A 21,781-nucleotide genomic window follows, 5' to 3' on the forward strand; every position below is an offset into this window, starting at 1 on the left:
TGGTCTCTCTGCTCAACATGGAACCTGCTTCCTCCTCTTTCTCTGCCTGATTCTCTGCCTACTTGTGACCTTTGTCTGTCAAATAAAAAAATTTTTAAAATCTTTAAAAAAATAAATAGAAAATAAAAAATAAAAATAAATTTTGGATTAAAATACTTGGAATACAAAACCTAAAGAAAATGAGTGCAAAATGGACTTAAAACTGAAACCCCGGTGACCATAATTTCAACTCTATCTGATGACCTAGCTATGCTTTATTAATTTGCAGTGTCTGAGATTCGCTATTCAGAATGTCAGTGTAATTCAATACAGCAAATGCGGGTTAAGAAACTACCCAGCACTTCTACCCTGTGGAAGGTAGAAAACCAGCAGGAGATCATCTGACCATCAAAGTGGTCACAAAATATAGGCAAACACATATGCGAATTGGACACATAACAAAATGAGGGTGTTTAAGAAGAATGGCGTTCAGCATACTCATGGATTTCTCCTGTTACAGAATTGTCAAAAGCAGGGGTATGGATGGAGAGATTAGAATGCCTTGATTGGTCCACAAGGGTTTTATGGAGTGAGAACCACTTGCTGCTGGAAAGGCTGGTATACAGAGAGAAGTGTCATGCGCAACTCTCAGACCTGGACAGGAGTATGGGGGTGGAAGGATGGTGGAACTGTGAGGTTGTTCCTAGGGATGCAGCATGCCCACGGGCCGCAGTGGGGTCGGGTCAGAGAGGCAACATTTTGTAGGCAATAGGGAGTAGCTGAGTGGGAAATTGATAGGAGGAAAAGCAGTGACTTAAGAATTGATGTTGCCATTTATGTATGTAAAGGCATGGAAAATTGGGCCAAAGCTGAGGTTATAGCTCTCCTAAAATGGGCCATTTCCCCATTTAAAAAAAAAAAAAGGCAAAAAAATTAAAACCAGCAACCCCTTCCCATTTCTACTTCTACTTCCACCCAGGCAATCTCTTTCAACAATATTAGCTGATTTTTTTCAATATTTTCCTGCATATCACTGTGTAACATACTTATATTGCTACTTCTTGATTTCATGTATTATGTATTAACTGTTCATTATAAAAAGATTTCTATATTATTTCCTCTGTATCACACATACATATCTTTCCAATTCTCCATCCTCAACATAGCTCCATTGTAAGTTTACTTATACTAATGTTCGGTATTTACATTATAAGATTGTATAAACACTATTCACAACTATATCCTGTCATAAGTATTTTTTCCTTTTTCTGCACAATTCTTATTCTTCCTGGAATTAAAAATTGTCTATTTCGTGTTCTGTGTACTTACTGCTGTCACTGAGTACTTGCTTGGTTTTCTGTCTTTATCACTATGTTAGTTCCAGTCTCCAGCTGTACTCTTCTCAGTCCCATCTTCCTGAAGACTGTGCTCTGGAGTCTTCTGTGCTACCCCTCATTCCTGGTGGTGTTCCGCTGTGCTCCTAGGACTTTCCCTTGCCAACACATCCTCCGTTAGCTTTCTTTCTTTCTTTTTTTTTTTTTTTAAGATTTTATTTGTTTATTTGACAGAGAGAGATCAAAAGTACGCAGAGAGACAGCCAGAGAGAGAGAGGGGGGAAGCAGGCTCTCTGCTGAGCAGAGAGCCAGATGTGGGGCTCTATCTCAGGACCCTGAGATCATGACCTGAGCTGAAGGCAGAGGTTTAACCCACTGAGCCACCCAGGTGCCCCTCTCCATTAGCTTCCTTAACAAGGATGCATGAGAGGTCAAGTATTTTGAGGAAAAAACACTTTATGTGAAGACATGCATGAAAATATTTTTATCCTACATGAGCACTCAATGATAGTTTGGCTTGGTGTTATCTGTAGGTTGAAATGAATCTTCCTTCAGGAACTGGCAACCATTGCTCCATTATCATCTTATTTCCAGCATTGTCATTGAGAAGGCTGAAGCCATTTTAATTTCTGAGTCTCTTCTTATCCTCTATCTATTCTTTGAAGTCAGTAGAACTTCTCTTTGTCTACTCAGAACTACTCTTTGTCTCTTTGTGTTCTGATTTAAGTATTTTGCCTTTGGATGGGTGTATTTGCATCCATTGTGCTGGTTGCTTACTGGACATTTTCAATCTGGAAATACATGTCTTTCAGTTTGGGAATATTTTTCTGTAATAGCTAATGATTTTCTTCCATTCATATTCTCTTTCTTTTTACAACTTCTCTTCTTAGCTCTTGGACATCTGGGACTGGTTCTTTGATTTTCTTATCTTTTCTCTCCTATTTTCTGTGTTTTATTTTCTGGGAGGTTTTTTATTTATTTATTTATTTATTTATTTATTTATTTTCAGCTTAACAGTATTCATTGTTTTTGCACCACACCCAGTGCTCCATGCAATACGTGCCCTCTCTTGGAGGTTTTCTAACATTTCTTCTTCTAATCTTATTATAAATATTTTTCTGTAGTCATATTCTTCATTTCTAAGAAGTGTGTTAAAGTCTCTCAGTATTCTTTTTTAAAGACATATAGTTCTGTTTCATAGATACAGTAATTCCTTTTAGCACTCTGGGTTTCTTTCTTTTTAAATTTTTATTTTTTAAAATTTCTTTTCAGTCTTCCAAGATTCATTGTTTATGCACCATAGCCAGTGCTCCATGCAATATGTGCCCTCCATAATACCCACCACCAGGCTCACCCAGCCTCCCACCCCATCCCCTCCAAAACCCTGTTTGTTTTTCAGCATCCACAGTCTCTCATGGATCATCTCCCCCTCCAATTTCCCTCAACTCCCTTCTCCTCTTCATCTTCCCATGTCCTCCGTGTTATTTCTTATGCTCCACAAATAAGCAAAGCCATATGATACTTGACTCTCTCTGCTTGACTTATTTCACTTAGCATAATCTCTTCCAGTCCTGTCCTTCTGAAGGTATTCATCCTTCTGATGGAGGCATAATACTCCGTAGTATATATGAACTGTATCTTCTTTATCCATTCTTCTGTTGAAGGGCATCTTGGTTCTTTCCACAGTTTGGGACTGTGGCCATTGCTGCTATGAGCATTGGGGTACAGTTGACCCTTCTTTTCACTACATCTGTATTTTGGGGGTAAATACCCAATGGTGCAATTGCAGGGTCATAGGGAAGCTCTATTTTTAATTTCTTAAGGAATCTCCACACTGTTTTCCAAAGTGGTTGCCCCAACTTGCATTCCCAGCAACAGTGTAAGAGGGTTCCCTTTTGTCCACATCCTCTCCAACACATGTTGTTTACTGTCTTGTTAATTTTAACCATTCTAACTGGTATAAGGTAGTATCTCAATGTGGTTTTGATCTGAATCTCTCTGATGGCTAGTGATGATGAACGTTTTTTCATGTGTCTGTTAGCCATTTGTATGTCTCCTTTGGAGAGGTGTCTGTTCATTACCTCTGCCCAGTTTTGGATGTGATTATCTGTTTTGTGTGTGTTGTTTCAGGGGTTCTTTATAGATCTTGGATATCAGCCCTTTGTCTGTAGTGTCATTTGCGAATATCTTCTCCTATTCCATGGGTTGCCTCTTTGTTTTGTTGACTGTTTCCTTTGCTGTGCAGAAGCTTTTGATCTTGATGAAGTCCCAAAAGTTCATTTTCACTTTTGTTTCCTTTGCCTTTGGAGAAATCTCTTGAAAGAAGTTGCCATAGCAGATGTTGAAGAGGTTACTGCCTGTGTTCTCCTCTAGGATTCTGATGGATTCCTGCCTCATGTTGAGGTCTTTTATCCATTTCGATTTTATCTTTGTGTATGGTGTAAGAGAATGGTCGAGTTTCATTCTACACGTAGCTGTCCAATTTTCCCAGCACCATTTATTGAAGAGCCTGTCTTTTTTCCACTGGATATTTTTTCCTGCTTTGTTGAAGATTATTTGACCATAGAGTTGAGGGTCCATATCTGGGCTCTCTACTCTGTTCCACTGGTCTATGTATCTGTTTTGTGCCAGTACCATGCTGTCTTAGTGATCACAGCTTTGTAGTAAAGCTTGAAATCAGGCAATGTGATGCTCCTAGTTTGGTTTTTCTTTTTCAACATTTCCTTAGCAATTTGGGGTCTCTTCTGGTTCCATACAAATTTTAGGGTTGTTTGCCTCAGCTCTTTGAAAAATGCCAGTAGAATTTTGGTAGGATGGCATTTAAAGTATAGATTTCTCTAGGCAGTATAGACATTTTAACAATGTTTATTCTTCTGATCCCTGAGCATGGGAATAGTCTTCCATCTTTTTGTGTCTTCAGTTTCTTTCATGAGTGTTCTGTAGTTCGTTGAATACAGATCCTTTACCTCTTCGATTAGGTTTATTCCCAGATATCTTATGGTTTTTGGTGCTATAGTAAGTGGAATCATTTCTTTCATTTCCCTTTGTGTATTTCCATTGTTAGTGTATAAGAAAGCAACTGATTTCTGTACATTGATTTTGTATCCTGCCACATTACTGAATTGCTGTATAAGTTCTAGTAGTCTGGGGGTGGAGTCTTTTGAGTTTTCCATCTAAAGTATCATGTCATCTGTGAAGAGGAAGGGTTTGACTTTTTCATTGCCAATTTGAGTACCTTTTATTTCTCTTTGTCGTCTGATTGCTGTTGCTGGGACTTCTAATACTATGTTGAACAAGAGTGGCAAGAGTGGGCATCCTTACTGTATTCTTGATCTCAAAGGGAAAGCTGTCAGCTTTTCTCCATTGAGGATGATCTTTGCTGTGGGTTTTTCATAGATAGATTTTATGAAGTTCAGGAATGTTCCCTCTATCCTTATACTTTGAAGCGTTTTAATCAGGAATGGATGCTATATCTTGTCAAATGCTTTTCTGCATCAATTCAGAGGACCTGTGGTTATTCTCTCTACTCTTACTGATTTGTTCTATCACATTGATTGACTTGTGAATTCTGAACCACCCCTGCATCACATGGATAAACCCCACCTGGTCACGGTGGATAATATTTTTAATATACTGTTGGATCATATTAGCTAGGATCTTGTTGAGAATCTTAGCATGCATATTCAAAAGGGATATTGGTCTGAAATTCTTTTTGGTGGGGTTTTTACCTGGTTTGGGGATCAGGGTAATACTGGCTGCATAGGAAGTTTTCCTTCTGCTTCAATTTTTTGAAACAGCTTCAGGAGAAAAGGTATTATTTCTTCTTTGAAAGTTCTGTAGTATTCCCCAGGGAATCTTTCAGGTGCTGGGCTTTTGTTTTTTGGAGGTTTTGATCACTGCTTCAATCTAGTTACTAGATATTGGTGTACTTAGGTTGTCAGTTTCTTCCTTATTCAGCTTTGGAAGTTTATAGGTTTCCAGGAATGCATCCATATCATCTAGGTTGCTTAATTTATTGGCATATAACTGTTGATAATAATTTCTGATGATTGTTTCTATTTCCTTGCTGTTATTCATGATCTCGCCCTTTTCATTCATAATTTTATTAATTTGCAAGGTCTTCTCTTCTTTTGGATTAGTTTGGCCAATGGTTTATAGATCTTATTGATTCTTTCAAAAACCCAGCTTCTAGTTTGGTTGATGCGTTCTACTGTATCTCTGGTTTCTCTCTCATTGATCTCTGCTCAATCTTATTATTTCCCATCTCTTGCATGGAGTTGGCTTAATTTGTTGTTGATTCTTTAAGGTGTAAAGAGAGCTGGTGTATTCTGGATTTTCAGTTTTTTTGAGGGAGGCTTGGATAGCTATGTATTTCCCCATTAGGACTGCCTTTGCTGTATCCCATAGGTTTTGGACTGAAGTGTCTTCATTCTCATTGGTTTCCATGAATTGTTTAAGTTCTTTGATTTCCTGGTTGATCCAAACATTCTTTTTTTTTAAGATTTTATTTATTTATTTGACAGACAGAAATCACAAGTAGGCAGAGAGGCAGGCAGAGAGAGAGGAGGAGAAGAAGGCTCCCTGTTGAGCAGAGAGCCTGATGTGGGCCCTGATCCCAGGACCCTGGGATCATGACCTGAGCCTAAGGCAGAGGTTTTAACCCACTGAGCCTACCAGGCACTCCAGATCCAAACAGTCTTAAGCAAGGTGGCCTTTTAGCACTCTGAAGGTGTTAACAATGATTTTTCTCAAAATTTTCATCTTCCTTGTACGGTTTTGGTTTCTGATGAGTTGCTTTGTTTGTGCTTATTTATTTAATCTGTTTTTATCATATTAGAGGATTTGCTCAGATGGTTATCAAGCCTGAATACATTAAAGAGTATTCCAGTACAGTTTCAACGGAAAGCTCTGCAAGAGTGGGGTTGGGGGTGGGGGTCTTGGCGGCTATGAGTGTCATAATAGTGAGCCCTAGCTGAGCTGTATTGTTAGGAAACCCTCAGTGTAATTTTCATTATGTCTTTCCTTCTGGGCTAGTCCAGTTTCCAGAGAAGGATCCTACAGTCTTCTGCCTGAAGGACTAGCTGACAGCTTTCTTTCTTTTTTTTTTTTTTTTTTAAAGATTTTTTATTTATTTATTTGACAGAGAGAAATCACAAGTACACTGAGAGGCAGGCAGAGAGAGAGAGAAGGAAGCAGGCTCCCTGCCGAGCAGAGAGCCCGATGCGGAACTCGATCCCAGGACCCTAAGATCATGACCTCAGCCGAAGGCAGCGGCTTAACCCACTGAGCCACCCAGGCGCCCCTAGCTGACAGCTTTCTGGGACCTAAATGAGAGAAGAAATCTGGGCTCTCAGCACCCAGTATGTATTCTTTAACCCCGCCAATCTCAGTAAGGTCCCCCTGACAACTGTACCTGATATATCCTCTAATCTAGAAATGCTTTGTTCTGCTCTTTCCAGAGAATAAGCATCTAGTCTCTGTGGAGGTGGGGAAGCTAGTGCCAGATAGGGATCTGGATGCTACTTCTATTTCTCTTCCCCTTTCTCCCATCCCCGAAGTGAACTCATGCCATCCATCTCTGAGTCTTTTAGGGTATTCCAAATAATAATCAGACTGGTTTTCTCTTCTGGCACGGGCCTCAGATTGGTTTTCCTGGATTTGCTGCCATGTACTCTTCAGCTTCTAACATGCTGACACTGCTGTTCCCTCTGCCATTCTACCCATATTTCGTTAGGGGCTCCATTCTACAATGGAGCCTTTTAGAATAATACTCTTTGAGTATACATAATTAGTTTTTGTCTCTTTCTTATAAAACTAGAATACAGGGGGAAATAAACTTTTAACTGTGTGTTGTACTTTGACTAGATGATGAATGGACTGAATCAGGATCAAATGAAAGGATGATGGTTTTTATTTGTGTACTTCGTAGTAAATTGATGGGTGTATGTGTGTGTGTGTTTTATAGGTTGTAGTTCCAATACCTTCATGGTTAACAAGAACCAGAAAATCTGTCACAGATGATCCTCAAAAACTATCAACGGAATTGTCTATAATTTTTAAGTACTCTCCATTTAGAAATGAAGCTGAACTGATGCAGCAGTTTGATATGATCTATGGGAAATGTGGTAAGATCATCAAAACTCTGCAGTTTTGTTAGAATTATTTCATTTTTAGTATCTTTCAGAAGATACTCTGCATACACTTTTATATTTTTTTCTATTTGTAACACCATGCAGGATCTTACATGGGGGCAGTCATTCATTGTATCCACAGGAATTTTGTCTTAAGTGAATCCAAACATGAATAGCTCCAAGTCCAAAGTTGTACTTGGATGAGCTTGGTGAAGGCTGGATGAGAAGGGGTGGCATAGTCTGTGACCCCAGGGAATCCGTAGTCCCTGCACTACATAGCAGATTTAGGACATGCTTACTGCAGGGTCTACGACTAGATGATCTCACATATATAAGACAGTTAGCAGTTTATAAGCCAGTGAATCCAGGTTTCTGAGGCATAGAGTTTCTGTTTTTTCTGTATTCTTTCAACCTACACCAGCCTTCTACTCAACATGTAGAATGCCCTGTGTCTACTAACATTTTCCAGTGCCAGTCTTTCTCTAGATGTTTGCCTTTCTTATCTGGAAACAAGAAGAATCCTACTCTAGAGAAAACTATGTGCATTTTCCTTTTTGGAACTCCTTGATTTAGATAATGTTTTTAGTGAAAATCTTTTTCTTAAGATTTTATATACATATGTGTATATATATATAATTAATAATAATTATGTAAAAATATATATTATAGATAATAATTATATATAATATATACTATATAATTTAATTATATAATTATAATTATATAATGTATGGTAATTACATATAATATATATTAAATAATATATAATAAATATATATTTATTTGAGCAAGTGCAAGCCAGGGGGAGACATAGAGGGAAAGGGAGAAGCAGGCTCCCTGTTCTACCCCACGACCCTGGGATCATGACCTTGGCCAAAGGCAGGCACTTAACCCACTGAAATTCTGAAAAATTTGTTTCTGACTTGGCTTGTATTACCTTCAAAATTTCTTCTCTAATTTATGGCATTTTGTTTAAAAATTATTTTTTGTCATCCTTTCCCTTTTAGAGGAAAACTATTGGCAATTCAATAAATATTAATTTTCTTAACATATACATGTTATACTTTTTTTTTTTTAATTTTTGGGGAGAGAGTGGATGCAAGCAGTGAGGGAGGGACAGAAGGAGAAAGAGAGAGAGAATCTTAGGCAGGTTGCACGCTTAGCGCAGAACCCAAGTTGGGCCTTGATCTCGCAACCTGGAGATCATGACCTCAGCTGAAATTAAGTCAGACCCTCAACCGACTGAGCCACCCATGCACCCCTATTCATGACATAATTTAAGGACAGTAAATGTTAACTTGTTAGCTGACTTTTAATTGTGAAATACTCCTGTAAGTACTAATGAATGGTGTGCTGTTTCTTGAATACTTTTCTAAATGTTTTTTTAAAAATTAACACATTTAATTCTCAAAATAATTTATGTGTTCTGTTGTGTAGATTAGAAAAAATTAGGTTCAAAGAGGTTAGGAAACTTATCTGAGGTCATTGTGCTGGTAAATAAATGGTTGATTAGGATTTAGACACAGGCATTCTTAGTCACTGTGCTGTTTGTTCTCTCTTGTGTTTTAGTACTACCAAGAGAAGTATAATTGGTTGTTCTTTTGATTTCTCTGACAATCCTGTTTGCCTTTGTATCATAATCAATTTTGTAAAGAATTTGGATTATTTTGTTAACTATGCTCTAGAGCCGGAGTCAGCAAATGTGACCTGCAGTTCAAACCCAGCGATGCTTGTTTTTGTAAATGAAATTTTATTGAAATATAGCCACACTCATTCATTTATGTATTCTCTGTGGCAGCTTTCATGCAACAGTGATGGAGGTGAGTTGTGAGTAGACGTGGCAGAGACCATTTGGCCTGCAAAGCCTGAAATGTTTGTTATCTGGCCATTTATAAAAAAAGTTTGCCAGCACCTGTTATGGGGTCTAAAAGCAATTCTTTGTATCTGTACAAATTTTAAAAACTCATCTTTGTTCTTATGTGCATTGATTATAGTTCCACCAGTGAGACCTTTACCTACAATACAAATTTTAGCTCAGACTCCTAACGGTTTTCATAATGCAAATTATGAAAAGAGTGCCAAAGTGTAGAATCTACATTGAGAAACTTAGAATGAATTGAATAGGAATAATAAGCACTGTAACGCAGAAACTCAACACTCTTTGGCAGAGAGTGGAATTTGCCATGAGACTTATATCTTAGAACTTATCCAGGCATATTACTTACTGAAGTACAGAAGGAAATTTGGTCTAGAGTTGGCTTAATTCCATAGATGAGATAATAACACTATAACTAATATTTAGTGTAATTAAAGTATTGACAAGTCTAATGTCCTTTTCTTCCTACTAGGTACTTTGCTGGTTATTTATAACTTGAAGCTTTTGCTTAGCGGAGAACCAGAGTTGGATATTAAGACCGACAAGGAAGATATACTAATGGCTGGAGCTCTTGAGGAGTGAGTAGTGTTTGTGTTTGACAGAATGTCTCTCAGGGATGGCAGCGAGCTGGCTTTGGAGCTCTTTGTCCTGGTTCTAGGTCTGAGGCCCTGTCCTTAGGTTCTAGGAACCTCCCCACTAGGTTCTAGGACAGTACATTTTTTCCCAATTACTGATGAAGTAAGTTAGGCTAGACCACTGATTCCCAAACCTGGCTCACTCTCTGAATGACCTGGATAGATTCTTAAGAAGTATAGGATTTTGTCTTATCTCAGACTGTGTTGAGTCAGAAGTCTCCCAGTATCAGGCCCAGGAATCAATATTTTTCACATGTTCCCCAGGTGACTCAGAGGTGGCTGCGCATTTGGGAACCACTGGAATAGCACCTCTAAGCTTCTCTAATTCCAAAACTCCTATTTGATGAATATCAAAACTGAAAAAAACCCTCAGAGTTCATTATCCATTACATGTCATTAAAATTGGGCATCAGTGGGCGCCTGGGTGGCTTGGTTGTTTGGGCGACTGCCTTTAGCTTGGTTTGTGATCCGGGAGTCCGGGGATGGGGTCCTGCATCAGGCTCCCTGATTGGCCTGGAGTCCTCTTCTCCCTCTGACCCTCTCCCTTCTTGTGCTTTCTCTCTCTCTCTCTCTCAAGTAAATAAATAAAATCTCAAAAAAAGGGGGGGGGCATCAGTATGGTGAGAAGCAAAAAGAAATAGGACCAGCTGACAATTCAGAATGACAATATGAACTTCATAGTTGTAGTTTTTAAGTAAATAAATTGGCACATCATTTTTCCTGGCCACTAGGGATCCGTAGGAAACAGAATAAGGAAGCATTGGTGAGTATGCGTGAAAAGGATGGAGAAATAATGAAACAGTGACTGAACCTAAGTTTCTCCAAAATAACTTTGTATTTGAAACTTAACAGCTTGAGCCCACAGTCTCTTAGTGTCAGAACTCTGGAGCTAGAAGGGATTTTGAAGCATTTAAATTCAGACTGATTCATTTTAATTAAATACTGGTATTGTCCAGTGGAAATGGAAAGGGACACAGATATTAACCCTATATGAAATCTAAATTTTCTAGTATCCTCATTAGGAAAAGTAAAAAGAAATCGGTCAAATTAATTTTAATAATGTTTTGTTTAATCAGTTATATATAAAATATAATTTTAATATGAAAAATATTAATGAGACATTTTGTACCCTTTTTCCTACTAAATCCTTGAAACCTAGTGTGTTTCTTACACAGATAGCATGTGTCAGTTTAGACTAGGGCCCAATGGCCACATATGGCCAGAGGCTACCATATTAGTGCAATTTTAGATTAAGAGCCTGAGACTCAAGTAAATACATAAAATTAACAGAGAATTTCTTCTGTCTTTGAGGTGAAATTTGAAAGTCCCTTCCCCAGTTAGAAAATTTAATGTTTGATAATGCACTTTTAGATTATCTTTTCTTTTTTCTAATTTATATTTTTCCTCATTTCATTCTAATGTATTATTCTTGATTTATACAGAAATGAAGATTTTTGTCTCTTGGAAAAAAAATCCAGCCTCATTACTATTGTACAAATGCTGGAACCCATTGGCAACATTAACACACCAATATCAGAAAGGAGGCACAGACCTGTTCCTGGCACCTCCATTACCACCTCCTCCTTCCCCCGGCTCTGCCCTTCTCACAGCCGCTTCCAAAACCAGTATTTCATGCTCTTTAAAAGCTCTGAACCCAAATTTTCTAACAGTTATCTGTCAGAGTGCCTTGGCATTTCAGCACTAGCATCAGAAAACAAACACATTATTAGAGGAATAATTTGACAGCTAATTTCTTTGGGGAAAAAGTTCTTACTGTTTCCAGATTGTTTAATGAAGTCAGAAGCTTCTTAAGCCATTTAAATCACAAAATGAAGAAAATGGGTCAGACCAGGACATGTACAGTTTAATTTTGGAACATTGACCACGTTGGATTTGTTTGATTTTTTAACATTTTTTGTAGTTTCGTCGTAAGAAAGGCTTTTTAAAGAAAGGGTGGAGGATTTTTATGAGGATGGGTTGTTGTAATGAGGAGACATCATTTCTCTACCAAAGGTGCTATCTCTACTATACATTTCATGGCTTATGATACAAGTCTCACAGTAGTGCGAAAGAGGGACAGCAGTACCACCTCCTGGGGAGGAGTGATGTGTAGTTTTCCCCTCTGAAAAGTCAGTGGGTCTGACATTAACACCCAATCCATCTTCATTAAGGGGCTGGAAAACGGTTAACTCTTACAACTAAAAGAATACTCTAGTCGAAGATGGATCTTTCTCTGACTCTTCTTCCATTTATGACTTCGGATACTTGAACTTCTGATCAAATACAGTTTACCTAATCTTGGTTTCAAGAACAAATGGTTTAGTAATGTAACAACTCCTTTGCCATTTCTTTTTCTTGTGGTTATGGTGTCCCCTTAAAGCCCCTGGGCATGATTCTTCATCTGTTCTAAACAAGTTTCAAACCTTGGAACTATGCAATTTCCACCTTTGGTCTTAGACGGCTTGGTCCTGCTGATTCTGAAAATAATTTTCTACATAGAAATAGGAAAATTAAAGCCTTCAGACTTTTTTTCTGACACATTTTCTTCCAGTTTTGTTTATTATAAAGTCCAAAGTGAGACAGTATTTTTAAAAAATTTTAAAGAAAATAATTTATCATAATTGATCAATTTTTTGTTATTCAATTCTGTTTTTTTAAGTGTGATTTCTTCTTTTGTTGCATTTACGATTTGCTTCTGAACTTTAAGTTATTATGTAGTCTCATTTTATAATGATTTCTTGATAAGTGGTTTTACAATAGTGCATTAAATTGATTCATCATAGATTCTATAGCGATTTCATTTTTGATAGTAGCATGGGTCCAAGTGTTTTACATTATTTTTAGATTTTTTTTTGCTTTTTTAATATTAACTTATAATGTATTATTTTTCATAGGGGAACAGGTCTGTGAATCATCAGGCTTACATATTTCATAGCACTCACCATAGCACATACCCTCCCTACTGTCCATAACCCCAACCACCCTATCCCTGCCCCCCAACCCCCAGCAACCCTCAGTTTGTTTTGTGAGATTAAGAGTCTCTTATGTTTTGTCTCCCTCCCAATCCCATCAGGTTTCATTTTTTCTCTCCCTTCCCAGCCACGACCCCCCACCCTGCCTCTTAAATTCCTCATATCAGAGAGATCATACGATAATTATCTTTCTCTGATTGACTTATTTCACTCAGCATGACACCCTCTAGTTCCATCCACATTATTGCAAATGGCAAGATTTCATTTTTGATGGCTGCATAGTATTCCGTTGTGTGTGTGTGTGTGTGTGTGTGTGTGTGTGTATACCACATTTTTTTAATTTATTCATCTGCTGATCGGCATCTAGGCTCTTTCCATATTTTGGTTATTGTGGACATTGCTGCTATAAACATTCAGGTGCACGTGCCCCTTTGGATCACTACATTTGTATCTTTAGGGTAAATACCCAGTAGTGCAATTGCTGGGTCATAGGGTAGCTCTAGTTTCAACTTTTTGAGGAACCTCCATACTGTTTTCCAGAGTGGCTGTACCAGCTTACATTCCCACAACAGTGCAGGAGGGTACCCCTTTCTCTGCATCCTTGCCAGCATCTGTCATTTCCTGACTGGTTAATTTTAGCCATTCTGACTGGTGGTATCTCATTGTGGTTTTGATTCGTATTTCCCTGATGCTGAGTGATACTGAGCACTTTTTCATGTGTCTGTTGGCCATTTGAATGTCTTCTTTGCAGAAATGTCTGTTCATGTCCTCTGCCCATTTTTTTTATTTTTTAAATTTTTTTCTTTATTTTTTTAAATTTATTTTTTATTTATTTTCAGCATAACAGTATTCATTATTTTTGTACCACACCCAGTGCTCCATGCAATCCATGCCCTCTAGAATACCCACCACCTGGTACCCCAACAGCCACCCCCCACCCCTTCAAAACCCTCAGATTGTTTTTCAGAGTCCATAGTCTCTCATGGTTCACCTGCCCTTCCAATTTCCCCCAACTCCCATCTCCTCTCTATCTCCCCATGTCCTCCATGCCATTTGTTATGCTCCACAAATAAGTGAAACCATATGATAATTGACTCTCTCTGCTTACTTATTTCACTCAGCATAATCTCTTCCAGTCCCGTCCATGTTGCTACAAAAGTTAGGTATTCATCCTTTTTGATGGAGGCATAATACTCTATAGTGTATATGGACCACATCTTCCTTATCCATTCATCCGTCGAAGGGCATCTTGGTTCTTTCTCTGCCCATTTCTTGATTGGATTATTTGTTCTTTGGGTGTTGAGTTTGGTAAGTTCTTTATAGATCTTGGATACTAGCCCTTCATCTGATATGTCGTTTGCAAATATCTTCTCCCATTGTGTTGGTTGTCTTTTGGTTTTGTTAACTGTTTCCTTGCTGTGCAAAAGCTTTTGATCTTGATGAAGCCCCAATAGTTCATTTGCCCTTGCTTCTCTTGCTTTTGGTGATATTTCTAGGAAGAAGTTGATGTGGCTGAGGTTCAAGAGGTTACTGCTTGTGTTTTCCTTAAGGATTTTGATGGATTCCTGTCTCACATTGAGGTCTTTCATCCACTTTCATTTATTTTGTGTGTGGTGTAAAGAAATGGTCCAGTTTCATTCTTCTGCATGTGGCTATCCAATTTTACCAACACCATTTGTTGAAGAGACTTTTTTCTGTTAGACATTATTTCCTGCTTTGTCAAAGATTAGTTGACCGTAGAGTTGAGAGTCCATTTCTGGACTCTATTCTGTTCCACTGATCTATGTGTCTGTTTTTGTGCCAGTACCATGCTGTCTTGATGATGACAGCTTTGTAATAAGCTTGAAGTCTGGAATTATGCCACCAACTTTGGCTTTCTTTTTCAACATTCCTCTGGCTATTCAGGGTCTTTTCTGGTTCCATGTAAATTTTAGGATTATTTATTCCATTTCTTTGAAAAAAATTGATGGTATATTGATAGGGTTGCAATAAATGTGTAGATTGCTCTAGGTAGCATAGACATTTTCACAATATTTGTTCTTCAAATCTGTGAGCATAGAATAGTTTTCCATTTCTTTGTGTCCTCCTCAGTTTTTTTCATGAGTACTTTCTAGTTTTCTGAGTACAGATTCTTTGCCACTTTGGTTAGGTTTATTCCTAGGTATTTTATGGTTTTGGGTACAATTGTAAATGGGATTGACTCCTTAATTTCTCTTTCTTCTATTTTGCTGTTGGTGTATAGAAATGCAACTGATTGCTGTGGATTGATTTTATATCCTGATACTTCATGAATTACTGTATGAGTTCTAGAAGATTTGGCATGGATTCTTTTGGGTTTTCCACATAAAGTATCATATCATCTGCAAAGAGTGAGAGTTTGACTTCTTCTTGGCTGATTCGGATGTCTTTTATTTCTTTTTGTTGTCTGATTGCTGAGGCTAGGACTTCTAGTACTATGTTGAATAGCAGTGGTAATAGTAGACATCCTTATTTCCTGACCTTAGGGGAAAAGTTCTCAGTTTTTCTCCATTGAGAATGGTATTCACTGTGGGTTTTCCATAGGTGGCTTTTATGATATTGAGGTATGTACCCCTGCCCCTACACTGTGAAGAGTTTTGATCAAGAAAGGATGCTATACTTTATCAAATGCTTTTTCAGCATCTATTGAGAGAATCATATCTATTTTATTGAACAGTTTTAGGAGAACAGGTATTAATTCTTTAAATGTTTGGTAGAAGTCCCCTGGGAAGCTGTCGGTCCTGGGCTCTTGTTTTTTGGGAGATGTTTAGTGACTGCTTCAATCTCCTTACTGGTTATAAGTCTGTTCAGGTTTTCTATTTCTTCCTGGTTCAGTTTTGGTAGTTTCTGTTTCTCTAAGACTGCATTCATTTCTTCTACGTTGTCAAATTTGCTGGCGTATAGTTGCTCATAATATGTTCTTGTTATTGTTTGTATTTCATTGGTGTTAGTTGTGATCTCTCCTCATTCATTTATGATTTTATTTATTTGGGTCCTTTCTCTTTTCTTTTTGAAAAGTCTGGCCAGGGGTTTATCAATCTTATTAATTCTTTCCCAAAACCATCCTCTAGTATCATTAATTTGTTGTACTGTTTTGTTTTGGTTTTTGTTTTTTTGGTTTCTATTTCATTGACTTCTGCGCTGCTCTTTATTATTTCTCTTCTCTTGCTGGGTTTAGGCTTTCTTTGCTGTTCTTTTTTCAGCTCCTTTAGGTGTAGGGTTAGATTGTATACTTGAGACCTTTCTTGTTTCTTGAGAAAGGCTTGTGTTGCTATGTACTTTCCTCTTAGGACAGCCTTTGCTGTGTCCCAAAGAATTTGAACAGTTGTGTTTTCATTTTCATTTGTTTCCATGAATTTTTTAAATTCTTCTTTAATTTCCTGGTTAACCCATTCATTCTTTAGTAGGATGCTCTTTAGCCTTCATGTATTTGAGTTCTTCCAACTTTCCTCTGGTGATAGAGTTCTAGTTTCAAAGCATTGTGGTCTAAAAATATGTAAGAGATGATGCCAGTCTTTTGTACTGGTTGAGACCTGATTTATGCCCCAGGATGTGATCTGTTCTGGACAATGTTCCATGTGCCCTAGAGGATGTGTATTCTGTTGTTTTGGGATGGAATGTTCTAAATATATCTGTGATGTCCATCTGGTCCAATGTGTCATTTAAAGCCTTTATTTCCTTGTTGATCTTTTGCTTACATGATCTGTCCATTTCAGTGAGGGAGGTATTAAAGTCCCCTACTATTATTGTATTATTATTGATGTATTTCTTGATTTTGTTATTAATTGGTTTATATAATTGGCTGCTCTCAGGGGCATAGATATTTAAAATTGTTAGATCTTCTTCTTGGACAGACCCTTTAAGTATGATATAGTGTCCTTCCTCACATCTTATTATGGTCTTTGGCTTAAAATCTAATTTATCTGATAGAAGGATTGGCATCCCAGCTTTATTTTGATGTCCATTAGTATGGTAAATTGTTTTCCACCCCCTTACTTTAAATTTGGATGTGTCTTTGGGTCTAAAATGAGTTTCATGTAGATATCATATTGATGGGTCTTGTTTTTTTTTTTTTAATCCATTCTGATACCCTGTGTCTTTTGATTGGGGACATTTAGCCCATTTACATTCAGGGTAACTATTGAAAGATATGAATTTAGTTCCATTGTATTACCTATAAGGTAACTATTACCATATACCATCTCTGTTCCTTTCTGGTCTGTTACTTTTAGGCTCTCTCTCTGTTTATTGGACTCCTTTCAATATTTTCTATAAGGCTGGTTTCATGTTTGCAAATTCTTTTAGTTTTTGTTTGTCCTGGAAGATTTTTAATCTCTCTTCTATTTTCAATGACAGCCTAGCTGGTTATAGTATTCTTTCTTTCTTTCTTTCTTTTTAAAAGATTTTATTTATTTGACAGACAGAGACACAGTGAGAGAGGGAACACAAGCAGGGGGAGTGGGAGAGGGAGAAGCAGGCTTCCCGCCGAGTGGAGAGCCCAACGCGGGGCTTGATCTCAGGATCCTGGGATCATGACCTGAGCCAAAGGCAGATGCTTAATGACTGAGCCACTCAGGCACCCCTGGATATAGTATTCTAAGCTGCATATTTTTCTCATTTGGTGCTCGGAATATATCATGCTAGTCCTTTCTGGCCTGCCAGGTCTCTGTGGATAGGTCTGCTGCCATTCTAATATTTCTGCTGTTGTGTGTTACAGACTTCTTGTCCTGAGCTGCTTTCAGGATTTTCTCTTTGTCACTGAGACTTGTAAGTTTTACTTGTAGATGCCTGGGTGTGGATCTATTTTTATTGATTTTGACAGGAGTTCTCTGTGCCTCCTGGATTTTAATGCTTGTTCCCATCACCATATTAGGGAGATTCTCTACTATCATTTGCTCCAATATATCTTCTGCCCCCATGTCTCTCTCTCCTTCTTCTGGGATCCCAATTATTCTAATATTGTTTCATCTCATGGTATCACTTATCTCTCAAATTCTCCCCTCATGGTCCAGTAGTTGTCTTTTGCTCGGCTTCTTTATTCTCCATCATTTGGTCTTCTTTATCACTAATTCTCTCTCCTGCATCATTTATCCAGTAAGAGCCTCCATTTTTGACTGCCCTCATTAATAGCTTTTTTTATTTCAACTTGTTCAGATTTTAGTTTTTTTTATTTTTCCAGAAAGGGATTTGATTTCTCTGCTTTTTTCGAGCCCAGTTAGCACCTTGATAACCGTCATTCTGAATCGTCTAGTTCTGACATAGTACTAATGTCTGTATTGATTAGATCCCTAGCCAGTGGTACTGCCTCTTGTTCTTTTTTTTTTTTTTTGGTGAGTTTTTCCACCTTATCATTTTATGCAGATATGAATAGATGAATGAGAGAACAAAATACCTAAAGGGTAGCAACAACCCCAGAAAAATATACATTAACCATATCAGAAGAGACCTGAAACTGGGGCGGAAAGAAAGGGGCAAAAAAGAAAAAAATATATATGTTTATGTATATATAATTAGAGTAGTGAATAGAACAGAGACAGACACTTTATTTTGAGTATATTTTGGTCTGTTAGAAGAAAATACCTCCCAAAATTTTAAAGACCATATATATATATATATATATATATATATATATATATATACACACACACACACACACAAAATAAGGGTAAACAGGATGAAGAGATGGAATATGACTATGAATATGAAAATTAAAGATTCTGAAAAAGGAATTGATAAGTTGGTTGAATAAAGAAAAAAAAAAGAAAGAATGTAATCAGGCTGGAGATGAGAACAAAGCTGTCTGCTAGGTTTAGGGTATATTTTGATCTATCAGAAGAAATTGTTTTCCAAAATTCTAATGAAGAAAAACCTATATGTATACAAAAAATAGGGTTAAATATAATAAAGGGATAATATAAGACTATAATGATGAAAATTAAAGATTTTTAAAAAGATATTGATAATGTAAATCATTAAAAAACATTAAAATAGGAAGAAGATAAATTACAAAAAGAATAAGAATAAAAATTTTAAAAATTTAACTTTGAAAGACTACAGGATCATGGAAAAAAAACCATGAATTCTGTGTTTCTTTCCCCTACCTCTGGAGTTCCACAGTTCTCATTGATTAGTTTACTTGGTCTTGGCTGGATTTGAATTTGGATTTTCTTGCTGATTTTCTAGGGGAGGGATCTGTTGCAGTAATTCTCAAATGTCTTTGCCTGAGACGGAATTGCACCACCCTTGCCAGGGGCCAAGCTAAGTAATCTGCTCGGGTTTGCTCTTGGTAGCTTTTGTACCCTGAACACTTTCTGTACAGCTTTGGAGAACAGGAATGAAAATGGCAACCTTCCAGTCTCCTACCTCATAGGAGCTGAGAGTTCTGAGCCCCACTCCTCAGTGTGCCCTCAGAGAAAAGCAGTCAATCCCTCCCACCTCCCTGGTTTCCAGTTATGCTCCAAACTTACCAGCCTGTGACCAAGCGTTTCTATCTCTGGGGCACAGCCTCCTTTGGAGTCTCTAAACCCAGCAGATTCCTGCCAAACGCTCCTGTGTTGCTCCTCCCAGGGGAGGAAGGAGGGGGTCTCCCCAGATCTGCCACTCATGGGGGTCCCTGCTCAAAATGCAATGGTCCGACTGTGCCTTGGATCATGGTTTAAGGTAATCCCGAGCTGAGAGCCCACACCTTAGCTCCATCCCTGCAGCTGGTCTCCCCACTCCAGTACCTGAGAGCTCTGCTGCACACAGACACCCCCAGTTTTTCTGTGATCTCATGGGTCCCGAGACCACACTGTCCCTGCGAGGGGTCCTCCCCTCCGATGTTTAGCCTCTGGAGTGACATCCCTCAGTGGAAAATACTTCTCAAAGTTCTGATTTTGTGCTGTGCTGCTCTACCGCTTGCCAGGAGCCAGCCCCTACCCCTGCGGTCTATCTTCCCACATGTTGCATCAGATTGATTTCTCCACACATCCTGCCTTCTGGAAAGTGGTTGATTATCTATTCCTGGGGTTGCTGCTGTTCTCTTCTCTCTCCTCTTGAGTTTGTAGCTGTTCAGAATGGTTTGATATCTAGCTGAACTCCTGGGACCTCTGCCATCTTGCTCCTCTCTTATTTATAGATAATATGGAAAAAAAAGCATTTTCATACAGATGGATTTTTTTTTAGAAAAATTTTTTAATGATTTTATTAGAGAGAGTGTGTGTGTGCATGAGCAGGGGGGAGGGGCAGAGGAGAGGGAGAAGCAGACTCCCCACTGGGCAAGGAGCCCGATGCAGGGCTCAGTCTCATAAAACTTGGATCATGACTGGAGCAGATGTGTAACCCACTGAGCCACTCAGGCACACTTGAATTGTTTTATATATTTATTTATTTTAAACAAATTCCCAAGAAGGGAACTACTGAGTCACAGTATCTGGACTTTCATATAGTTCTTGTGAATATTTCATATCAGTTGTAAATTTTGCAATCAAAACCCTTTATCTGCTTTGGGCTGAGGCTCTACAATCATAATCCGACCATCAGCAAGGCCTTGTTGCAAAATGACAATAACGTCATGAAAATTTCATTAGGAGTGATGTTCAAGTACACAGGCATGTGCTTTGGCAGTAGCGGTCTAAAAGCCTGTTTTCTCTTTAAAAAATGTAGATAGATAAGTCATCTCAGAATTTCAGAATCAGATGAGGCAGAAGTTTGCATTTAACGTATGATATATTAAATCAGAATTCGAATCTCTGAATGTGGCATGTGGAGAGTGCCAGGGAATCATACATAGTTGCAGGGTGATTTGCGGAAAGTGGGTTATATCTGGAGGGAAAGAATCTGCCATTTTAAATTTAGGCAAAGTGCCCTAAAAGGGAAGATGATGATATGAAAAATAATTTTGTAAGAAATCAAAATAAAGTTAAGACTTTGGAACAAAGAAGCAGGGGAAGGACTCAGAATATGGAATATTAATGAAAATAGTAGTGAACTAATGACAGAAAATAAGAGGTTTCTTCAGAGCCGGCTTAGACAATGTTTCTTTGTTAATTTATGTTGCAGTAATTTTTGGAACTCTGGACCAAGTCCTACATCTCAAACTTTGGCAAATTTTACCCCCACCAAGTTTTTTTTTTTTTCCTTTGAGGTAGTCAAAACAAAGTCAGATAACTTATTCTCTCCTTCTCATTGGTGGCTGTTAGTAAACTTTAGTTACAATTAGATGATTAAAATCAGAGTGATTTGCAGAGGTCCTCTGTTGGTTGAATGCATAAGGACTGAGCAAATGGTTGTGATAGGTGGTAGAGGGGAGGCTCTGAAGAGGCCAGTGCCTGGCCTTGCCTCACATGTGGCTAGTATCAACTGGCTTCTGCAGAATTCACAGGATTGTAATTCTACTTCTGTATTCTGTACCCAGAGACTCTATATAGATAGCAGATATCGAATTACTCTATCATTCAGATGTTTTAAATTTCCTTCATAGGACATAGAATCCTTTATGTGGATATGAGTATGGAATTATAATTTCAAAATTGGGATCTTGAAATTTTATATAAGGTATGTCACCAAATCCTGGGTCCGAGTGTTAGTTTTTTTCACGCTCTCCTGTCTCTCACTCTTTGTTGTGGTCTTCCTGGTGGTCCAGCACCTGCTCTAGGGACAGTAATCTTTGGGGCAGAGGTAAAGTGGGTCTCAAGGCAGAGGTAGAGTGGGCCTCAAGTAGTACACAAGTATGAGTTGATTGAAAACTACTTAAACATACATAAATATAATAGTGCTCTCTCATTCTCTACCCCAACCCCCTTCCCACCATCTTGCTTCTACTATAGAAACCATTCTGCAACTTGGGTTTTTAAAT

At 38.1% G+C, this 21,781-nt stretch overlaps 1 protein-coding gene across 1 annotated transcript in view; it reads left to right on the forward strand.

Annotated features, from left to right (window-relative positions):
- Positions 1-21,781, forward strand: part of MORC1 (MORC family CW-type zinc finger 1) — a 179,527-nt gene that overhangs the window by 16,111 nt on the left and 141,635 nt on the right. Inside the window, exons 7-8 of the mRNA XM_059165067.1 lie at positions 7,279-7,438; positions 9,793-9,898. Of these exons, the coding sequence (XP_059021050.1) occupies positions 7,279-7,438; positions 9,793-9,898 (266 nt within the window). The remainder of the gene's footprint in view (positions 1-7,278; positions 7,439-9,792; positions 9,899-21,781) is intronic.

This window comes from Mustela lutreola, chromosome 2 (genome assembly GCF_030435805.1).
Source record: "Mustela lutreola isolate mMusLut2 chromosome 2, mMusLut2.pri, whole genome shotgun sequence".
Classification (NCBI taxonomy): Eukaryota; Metazoa; Chordata; class Mammalia; order Carnivora; family Mustelidae; genus Mustela; species Mustela lutreola.